The 10,687-nt window shown below is 40.6% G+C and overlaps 1 protein-coding gene across 1 annotated transcript; it reads left to right on the forward strand.

Moving 5' to 3' along the window:
- The first annotated feature begins 867 nt into the window (after nt 1-867).
- On the forward strand, nt 868-7,484 carry LOC307264310 (uncharacterized protein). The gene is made up of 8 exons (XM_080045696.1): nt 868-934; nt 1,170-1,223; nt 4,216-4,320; nt 4,488-4,556; nt 4,784-4,861; nt 5,649-5,800; nt 5,889-6,013; nt 6,945-7,484. The coding sequence occupies exons 1-8, from the start codon at nt 886-888 to the stop codon at nt 7,147-7,149; spliced, it is 837 nt and encodes a 278-aa protein (XP_079901822.1). The 5' UTR covers nt 868-885; the 3' UTR covers nt 7,150-7,484.
- The last annotated feature ends 3,203 nt before the right edge of the window (nt 7,485-10,687 follow it).

A 10,687-nucleotide genomic window follows, 5' to 3' on the forward strand; every position in this document is an offset into this window, starting at 1 on the left:
CACACACACACACACACACACACACACAGCACCAGCTAGATTCAAGAGGTTAATTTGTCATATGCACAATTACAGTCACTGTTGAGGCTCCTCTCAACAATGCAATACAGAAGAAGAAGTAAACAAAGGTGGTGTAAGAACTTGAAGCACACACACAGGCTGGAGGCGACCACAGACCATTGCATCAACATCGAAGCAACTGATCGACTTCATTACACAAGCAGATGGGGCTCAGAACATCGCCCGGAGAGAGAGATCACCGCTAACAACTGGGTGTGTAGGGAACCTAAGGCCCCTGTTAACCCAAATCCACAAAATCTTTCTAACTATGTAATTTAGGGAGTTATGGTTGCATCATAGTCAGCATCGGGAAAAAAAAGAGTTAGGCATATTTATCAATCCAAATTAGAGATATTAATGATAATGGATTGGATTTATATAGCGCTTTATTTCTCTGCGACTCAAAGCGCTTTACATGGTTCCAGGTTCCATTCATTCACACACAGTCATACTGGTGGTGGTAAACGACGGGAGTAGCCACAGCTGCCCTGGGGCAGACTATTGGCATTTAAGTTTGACAATCTTTACATAAATTTGATTTAGATAAGGCGGGCAATGCTCTGGTTCTTATGAGACAGTTAAAGTATTTTGAACCAACCACGGAAGTCGTCTGTTGAGGCTTTGTGAGAATATCCACCACCACCCATGTATATTTTGTCCACTCTAAATGTGCCAACTTCTTTTTCAAACCACTTGTTGCCTAATCTGGCATGACATCTTACAAAGCCCTCCCCATGTGGGTCTGAGAGGAAGGAGCTTTTAACAGTGTGATGTGGAACTTATCTTTAGTTCTCTTTCCAACTGTCTGATTGTCAAGGAGGTAAGATGCCTGGAGCTGATGCGAAGTTCACAAGAGAGAGGGAAAATGCCAATGGTAAGTCTTAAAAATGATTATCTATCTATCTATCTATCTATCTGTCTATCTGTCTATCTGTCTATCTGTCTATCTGTCTATCTGTCTATCTGTCTGTCTGTCTGTCTGTCTGTCTGTCTGTCTGTCTGTCTGTCTACAGCCATTTCTTTTGTTTTGTCGGAGAGTTAAAGAGTGAAATATGAATGATGAATCTTACACATTTTCAGCAGTTTGGTTTTGTGTCTTGGTCTTACAGACGCGGATGACACCACATACGCAAATGTCACGGTCATGGAGACTCAGCGCACTGGTGGGTAAAACAAACAAAACAATGTTTATATAAAATAATAATGTAATCGTCCTTTTATATGATGTAGTTTTAGAGGTGTTAAAATCCCCCGCGACAACACTTTCACAGATGCTTCCTCTTATTCTTTCTCAGAGTCTCAGATAAAGCTTGTTGAAGAAATCTTGTTTGAAAAAAAGGAAAATAAGGAACTAAATACATGTAGCCTAAATCTTTTGTTTGTCATTCGATAAAACAAATATCATGTTTCCCTTTTATTTGCCAATGTCTTAAATGGCAGCGCTCCTTTCTAATGGACACAGAAATTGTAAAAAAATAATATATATATACCAGGAAGATTAACATCCGCCCTGATTACAGACACAAGAACCCAGTTCACTATCCCCAGTGTGTTATCAATGGGATATTTTTGTTTTTCCTTCTTTTCTCATATTCATTTTCCAAAATATATCTGTCCAAAATACATCACAAACATAACTGGTGTGAACAACCTCATGACGCCATCAGAAAACTGAACAGGGTTGAGCACAATTTATTACAAATATATTTCTTCTTTTTTAAGGTTTATAAATCTTATTATAGATATCAGATAAGACTTGTTGAGGAAGTCTAGTTCACGGTAAAATGGTTCGAAGAATGATGAAAAAGGGAACTAAATACGTCACCCTGAAAAATCTTATGACAAGTGTCAAGTCTCATGTTTCCTGTTATTTGACAATGTCTCTTTCTTAACTAACGACTTAAGTTAAGTAGTGAAGGAGGACATAGACACAATGTAGCCAGGCAGCTTGTCACTGGGGCAGTATACCCTAAAGGTACAGCTGAGTACACAGCCATTAGGTACTTATTTGTTCACTTGTCTTTCATTTCCACAAATCCACCGTACGATACTTTTTTGTCAGAGCAAGAATCAAGACATCAAGACAGGACCAAAAAAAAAACATGTAACATATCATTGCAATAACAGAAGACGACATTAAAGGCCTATTAGCGTGCATAATCTGGCATTAAGCACCGTATTGAGTTAAGGATTGAATGGTTCACAAAAGAGTGATTCAGTCTAAGTGTCATGATTCTGCCTGGGCCTCTTTGCAGAACCGGTTCTAGAAAGTTAGATTAGGGTGGGCCTGTAGAAACTTTAGGTGGGCACACTGGGCAGAGAGAGCGAAGATGCGAGCGCGCGCAGAGTGCGCTAGCAGAATTTTTTTGCCCTTGTAAGATCTCTGCGTCTGCTTTTTGGCACATTTACTATGAATTGTGTAGAACACAATATGCAAATAAACTTTGAGTGTTGCTGTGTGGGATATTTGATTCTTGCATGTTTTTTTCCCCAAATGTTTATGAATAACATATAATATACATTATATACAACATAATGTATATATTTTTTTAATCGCAGTATTAGCTGTAGGCAGCCTGAGCTGATTGAAGAGAAAGCTTTGGGACTGGGCAACCTGGATGGTGGTAGTCCAGAGCTATATACTATACACACTATATAGATACTGCATATAGTCTTTCCACTATTGCCTCCGATGTCCAGCTGGGTGAAAGTAGTAGCCAGCCGAGATCACCACCCTGCTAGGGTGGTCCGGGGGTGTGCCCCCCCGGGAGATTTTTTTTTACCTTTTTAAAGTGAAATGCATGAATCTGGTGCACTTTGAGAGGAAAATTAAGAGGCTAAATCTGAGGAATTTTGTGTGAACAAATAATTTGGAGACACTGGGTCGGATGAATTAGAAGCTATTGAAGAAAGACACATGGATTTTCCATAGAAATATAAATTTGAAATAAAATATTATGGAGGGTCCTCTGGGATGGGCTTGGTGCTCTTTTTCTTTTATGGGACATATTTTTCTGTAATATAATGAATTCATTTAAATGCAGTGAGAGGAACGAAGCAGAAGAACTCTGTTGTCCAGTTATCTTTTTTTTCCACAGACGAGGCTGAAATAGGCTATAGACTATAGGCCTACACAGTGCATGGGCAACAGAGTGCAGCCCCATTTTCAAATATCTTTAAGTAAACTCAATACACACTGTGCATGCCATGGACTTGAATTTGACGTGATCAGTTAACCTCGGATTACCTCCCAGATGAACAGATTCAATTATTAAGATATTAACTATCTACCAAAACATTGTATTCCTTTTATTGTATGATAATTTACATTTATATAATATGAGGTTGATATCAAACACACAAATTTAAAAAAATAAATAAAAAAATAAAAAAATTGGGGGGGGGGGGCCCCCCTGGCAGTCGGTACCCTAAGCAACCGCTCATTTCGCTTATGCCTCGGGCCTGCTCTGCTGACCAGTGACCACTATAAGCGGGTGGGTAACTTGGAGGCAGGCTATCCTGCCCACCCAATAATACAATTAGAAGCAATGCATGGTAATGGTATATTCTTTAGTATTAATCAATTGTCTGAATTTTATTTGACATTTTCTTGGACAGCGAATGAACAGGTCTGTCCGATAGTGGTCAGTGGACAGTTGGATTTACCCTGGATCCCGGCCCAACCCCCAGCTGATTCTTGTTTAATAAACCTTCTTAAACTGGTACTGTCTCCGCGCCTGTGTCCTCCCTGTCCAGCCGTAACACTAAGTTTTCTTAGTTTGAGGGTAACAAATTGTTCTTAGTGCTAGAACGTGGTTGTAGTACGAAGAAATTGGCCATCCTCAGTATGTTTTGATGCTAGGCCGGTATAGGGCCTGTGTCCACAGGACGCGCTTTTTTCAAGGCAGACCAATCCGTGCACTCCATGTGCTGTGCTCTGTGCGTCCATCCAACGCTTGTCGTTGGGGGAAAAAAGCGACGTAGACGAGCACATGGTTAGACCAGCACTTTGGGAGCCAACTGGCACGGAGAAATTCCCTCCCAGTGTGGCCAACCAAATGATTTTAGGAGTGCTTTGTGCACTGCGTGACTTTTTGGGGTTTATGTCTTTGAGCAGTTTTTATGCCTCAGCAACATTTATTTCTGTCTCTTCAGCAGCGTCCCCACATCAGGCCGGGTCAAAGGTCACACCAGAGAGAGTGGCCGTGGTCGTTCTCAGTCTTCTCCTGGCAGCTGCTCTCATCGATCGCGGCTTCAACTGTGAGTATATGATCCTACAGTTCTAGTTCTTATCAAAGTAAATTAAACTGACTTATTATACAAAGTTTAAAACTGACTATTTTAATAGTCTGTTTTAAACATATCTAACTTTTTCCATAATAATAATAATTTGTAATAAACACTTTTTATTTATTTTTTAAAATCAGATTATAGACACATTCAAACCAATGAAAGTCTCCAGAACGAGCTTCAGGCCCTGAAAAGAAACCTCACAGGTAAGTTTGACTCTAGTCCAGAAGTCTCATGTCTTAATATTCTGTCCCGTCTGACCGGTGACTCTCTAATATTATGAACTGCTGATCATATTTTCTGCAGGATTTAAGTTCTGTTTCAAAAATAATACTATTAATAATATAAATTGATACATAAAATCATTCTGAAAAGATTATCTTCTGACTCATCGCTGACTTGTTTCTTTACATAATTTTTTTTCTTTAATCAGATTATAAAAACAGTCAAACCATGGAAAGTTTCCAAAAGATGAGAAACGAGCTTCAGGCCCTGAAAAGAAACCTCACAGGTAAGTTTGACCCCAGTCTGCAAATCTCATGTCACGTTTTGGATGCAGCATACATACATGGATTTTGTCTTTCTAATGTGCTTGCTTGCCTCGTGTGAATGTCAATAGTTAGCCTCCTATCGGTGTATGAATGTGTGTGTGAATGGTAACGTGGGAATGGGAACAGGTCTCCCTTGAAAAAGAGTCTCCGGTCTCAATGGGATTTACCTGTTTAAATAAAGGTTAAAAAAATGTAAATAAAATGATGATCAAAGAAACCATGATGGATCGACGGATACAAGAAGTTATATTGGCATCGTACATGTTAGGGAAGCTACTTTAAAAGCATAGTCATGAAAGTTAATTGAAATGACACCCAAAAATGTTTGCAGGTGAGCTCACACTCCAGCTTCCTGGAAGGTGTATAGCCCTGAAATCTAAACCGGTCCTAAATAAAACAGTCCCACTGGAAAACAAATCTGGTTGTTATATTATCCATAGTTCGTCAATGGGGGTTCAATTAGAGAAGCAACGATAAAAATTTAAATGTATTACTTTCCTTTAATGGCCAAACATGTATTGTTATGGTTCGTAATTTAAGTAATACGCTTAACAAAATGTCAAAAAATATATTTAATGCCCAAATCACTATGCAAATATGAATGTGGTTGAACTACCTGAGAGCTACTGAAAACTGTAGTTAATATAGTAATTTAATTACGTGGAGTTCACTACTCCCCAACAATATGCTTTCAAACTCAGATAACCTTAAAAGAAATTGTGATTTGTTGCTGTGATCTCTTCAAAGGTGAGTCATGTCTGAAGTGTGCACCAGGCTGGGAGCACCATGGAGGAAAGTGCTATTATTTCTCTGCTGCAAAATCAGCCTTCATGTGGAACAGAGATATGTGTCGACGTGAGGGAGCAGCTCTGGTGAAGATAGACAGCAGAGAGGAGCAGGTAGGACACATGCTGCTGGTTCATGCTGTTTTTAAAGTGATGTTATGTTAAATATTGTAGTTTTTCACCAACGTTTTTTTATGCTCAGGAATTCTTGGAGCAGAGAGTGAGAGAAAAGATGAAGAATGCTGAGGACCAGTTCTGGATCGGACTGACCGACTCAGTGAAAGAGGGCACGTGGTTGTGGACGGACGGATCACCACTGGACACCAGGTTTGACTGATTAACAAATGTCTTTTATACCATCATGCTGACTTGGCCATATTAAATATAGGTATACAGTATATATTTATATGTACAGTATATACACTCACCGGCCACTTTATTAGGTACACCAGCTCAATTTCTTGTTAACACATTTAACTAATCAGCCAATCACATGGCAGCAACTCAATGCACTTAGGCATGTAGACCTGGACTGGACAACTTTTTGAAGTTCAAACCAAGCAACAGACAGGGGAATAAAGGGGGTATAAGTGACTTTGAACATGGCATGGTTGATAATGCCAGATGGGCTGGTCTGAGTATTTCAGAAACTGAGTATTGTTGCTGACCATGTCCATACCTCACTCACTGTACTCCAATGGTCTGCACAGTAACCAGATCTCAACCCAATAGAGCCCCTTTGGGATGGGGTAGAACGAGATATTCATGTCATGCAACTGCGTAATGCTATCATGTCGATATGGACAAAAACCTTTGAGGAATGTTTCCAACAACTTGTTGAAAGTATCCCAAGAAGAATAAAAGCAGTTCGTAAGGCCAACGGAGGTCCAATCCGGTACTAGCAAGGTGTACCTAATAAAGTGGCCGGAGATTGTATATTGATTGATAATGTGCAATTAATTTATTTTTATCAAAAGATTAATTTTTCTTCAAAAGCTTGCATGTCATGTCCCAGTGTCTCATGATTTGTCCAGACCTTGTGGTCTATCTTTATTTTTCACTTATTATTTTTCATTATGTAGCCTATTTATCACTATTTAATCTTTTTGTGTTGTTCTGAAATGTTGTGTTTTTATTTTTAATTATTATTATTATTAATATTATTATATGTACTATAATTACACTGCTTACACTGCATGTCTATTTCCAAATATCATTAGTGTTACTAAAGCAGTTCTTTCTGTTCCAAATACCTCAGTTTGTCTTTCTGGAAACAAGGGCAGCCAAATAACTACCGAGGTGAAAATCCTGTTGATGGAGAGGACTGTGGGATGATGGGAGAGAAAGCAAGTGCTCAAGTCCTGATGTGTTGGCATGACGAATCCTGCAACAAACCTCACAGATATATTTGTGAGGAAGCTGAAGGAACTGGACGTCCACAATGCGTCTTTGGTTCATCTTAAATGGAGCAAAGATTCTTGACTTGTTCAGATCCCCATCCATTCCAACAGACAGTCTGTCATTCTGTCTATCATTGTCTGAGTCTGTATTTGTGATTTTATGTTTCCAAGTGCAAGACAAATACCTCTTGGGGCAATAACGGTGCATCCATCCATCATAACTTTTCAGGGATACTCAGAGAGAGGAGAAACAGGAAATTCGAGAGGTTGCAATTATATTTTTTAACATTTAACCAAAGTTTTACTGCTGTGATATTATGCAAATAAACTGAATATAGAAAAATAATAGAATAGTCTGGACTGACATCTTGTTTTTTAGAATTGTTTTTTTTTTAATCACTGATCCTGTGTGTTTGTTAAAATACATAATAAATATACGCAATGTTCTTGAAAATGTCACCAATTTTTTTTCATAAGTTATCCATTGATAGAAAAATGTATAAAATAAACTCATGTTTGTGTAGGTTTTTAATGACAATTTATTGAATGTTTTACTATTGCGTTGTGTAAGTTTCTTTGTTAATTTCAATGTACAGAAAAAAATATGTATTTTAGTTTTTTATTTCATATGACTTTTGAATGCAGTTAGGGTAAAATCCGCCATTAACAATATTTTTTTGGTTTTTGAATGATAATTGGGTTCTGAAAGGGATAATATAGATACATAATTACACATTCAAACACAGTTTCTATGATGTGCTCAAAAATCCATCAAATAAAAAGTAACTCAGAAACTACGACTTCTCAGTAAAACTTGAAAGCAGCATAATGCAGCGAAACATCAATGGAGGGTTGCTCCAGGCTGATGACCAGTGGTGTAGTGGGGGGTATACGCAGGTATACGGCGTATACCCACTTATTTTTCAGGCGACATTGCGTATACCCACTTCTAACGGCCGCGACTGCGGGACTTGTTGCCACCCGTCCGGTTTTCCCCGAAATTGTTCTCTTTTTTTCACCAGCTGTCCCGGGAAAAGAAAAATCTCTCCCGGGACACAATTTGTCCCGTTTTTTGGGGAAAATGCCAGAACCTCATTTGATTTCCTTCGTTCAGTAGTTCAGGCCTTTTCACACGGGCCGAGGCGTTTGTTTCGCCCACTAATGCATTCTCAATAGAGAGGCGAGCGGGCAGAGAGAAGGCGGCAAGCGTGCAGGGGCGGTCTTAACGATCTCGGGGCCCGTTTCAAGACCCTGTGGGGGGCCCCCACATTTTTTTTTCTATGAATAATGCTTGTGCATGCTCCCCGCAAAAATAAAAAAGATTGTGGAAACCAGTTGGTTCATAGACGGATTATGAGATTTAAAGTAAAATGCATCAATCTGATAGCCTGGAAATCCTGACCCTGATATCTTGAACGATAGAGGGTCTGGCGACGATCAATAGTAATTTCCAACTCTAGGGGCGGCTCCTACTCGTGCATTTCAAATGCCACTGCACGCAGTTGGATAGCACTACAACCAATCAGAGCGATGCACAAGTGACGTAAGCCCCGTTCGTTTAGCGAACAGCTGTTAAACTGTTCAATTAAACGTTTGCCGTTGTCGGTCGGCAAAACAGAACATTCCACTTACTTGCTAGTGAAAGCTATGAGTCCCGTCTTCCAATTCGTTAAGGGTCGAGGCCAAAGCAGTCTCAAACTCACACAACATATCCGCAGCCATCTTTGATGTTTACTATCACAGCTTCGACGTCGCATGCACGTCACTGTCGTCATCCAGTTACGTCCTCCCCAGAGCACCATATAAAGGGCTCTGGCGCGCCCATATTAGATAGAACCAATTGAAACGTTATACCAGATTTCTGGTAGTCTTGATAAGCTTCAACGGAGCGTCTCCAGACCAACACGCGCAGCAAATTTAATTTGCCAGCGCCTAGTGGCAGGTCTGGGAATGCCAGGCTATCAATCTGATGCACTTTCAGAGGAAAATTTAGATTTAAATCAAATGTTGAGCTGCAGAAGGAACATTATTTTTCTTAAACAGGCAGCACTCTTTACTCTTCAACTGTAAAAACATTTCAGTAGATTGATCTGCAGACCCATGTTATATGATGGAGGGGCCCATTGCAACAGATACAGGGTGGAAAGCTACTTTTTATGAACAGTATAGAATTTACACGTATAAAGCTTATTCCTGTATGTGTGTGGGGGCCTTAGAGGCCCCTCATGAAGCCCATTAGACATAGCTAATAATGCTTTTGTTTTGCACTTGCTTTTCTATTTTTCACCTGCTAGGGGCCATGATGATTTATTTCCTATTCCTTTTTGGACCCTAGGCTGTTATTGACATGAGTGACTGAGCTCTTTGACAATGCGACATGTAAAGTTACTATCAGTATCTCTGGCTTAGGGCCCCCCTGAGCCCTTGGGCCCCTGGGCCTGGTTGCATGCAGTTTTCTTCTCAAAGTGCACCAGATTGATGAATTTTACTTTAAAAGGTTGCATTTTTTTCTTCCGGGGGAGCATTCCCCCGGACCCCCCTAGAAGGTCCAGGGTCCCCACCTACGTCTCCCTATTTAGCCTACTGTGCAAACAGTGATGGTCCGGCAGACCGTAGCGGCAGTCAGCTGTCAGGACAGTGAACCCCCCCCCCCCACTCGCACTAATGGCTGTAAATGGAGCGGACACGGAGGCTAAACATATAGCCGTTCTGCCAGCTACGCTCTCTAATATCTTATAGGCTATTCATGCATTAGGCCTGTGTTGGACCACTACTCAGGAGTGGCTGTGTGAGGCAGCGCAATTATGGGAAATATAGGACCGGCAAAAGCGGATGCGCGCGCAGTACAACTTAGAGTATACCCACTTCTCCAGGCACCACTACACCACTGCTGATGACCCTGCAGCTGCCCTACTGGCACCAGGGGTGTGACAGACAGACAGACAGACAGACAAGCCTTGTTTGAGCAGGAGCCGTCTTGCTCAGACCTTCGCAATTATGACGCACGTCTTGCTAAGCGCACAGCATTTTTGCAGCATTTTTGCTGTGCACTCAGCAAAACGCGCGTCATAATTGCGCAGGTCTGAGCAAGACGGCTCCTTCTTAAATGAGGCTACTGACAGACAGACAGACAGACAGACAGACAGACAGACACACAGAAGCTTCCATGCAGGGTGCAAGCTAACCATCAGGAGCAATTTGAGGTCCGGTGTCTTGTCCAGGGACAATTTGACAAGTGGCAGGAGGCGGGGATCAAACCACCAACTCTGCAATCGGTGGACGACTGCTCTATACCTGCTTAGACATAATATTGTGTAGAATAGTATTTATATTTTGTCGCGTCTACAAATATCAACTTCTATCATGTCTTTTTGCTTTTCAGTAGATTTGTTCTAGGTATTATTACAGATTCAAGAGGGTAAAGACAAAATACAATTCAACAGGGAAAACAATAACATAGGGAGAGAGAAAAGAACATTTCCTTTTCTAATAAAAACAAACCACTAGTTGCCTCATCATGCATCACGCTTTATAAAGCCCTCCCCATGTGGGTGTGAAGGGAAGGAGCTTTTAACAGTGTGATGTGGAACTTCTATTTAGT

The sequence above is a fragment of the Ammodytes marinus genome, assembly GCF_949987685.1.
Source record: "Ammodytes marinus genome assembly, chromosome: 17".
In the NCBI taxonomy this organism is placed as follows: domain Eukaryota; kingdom Metazoa; phylum Chordata; class Actinopteri; order Uranoscopiformes; family Ammodytidae; genus Ammodytes; species Ammodytes marinus.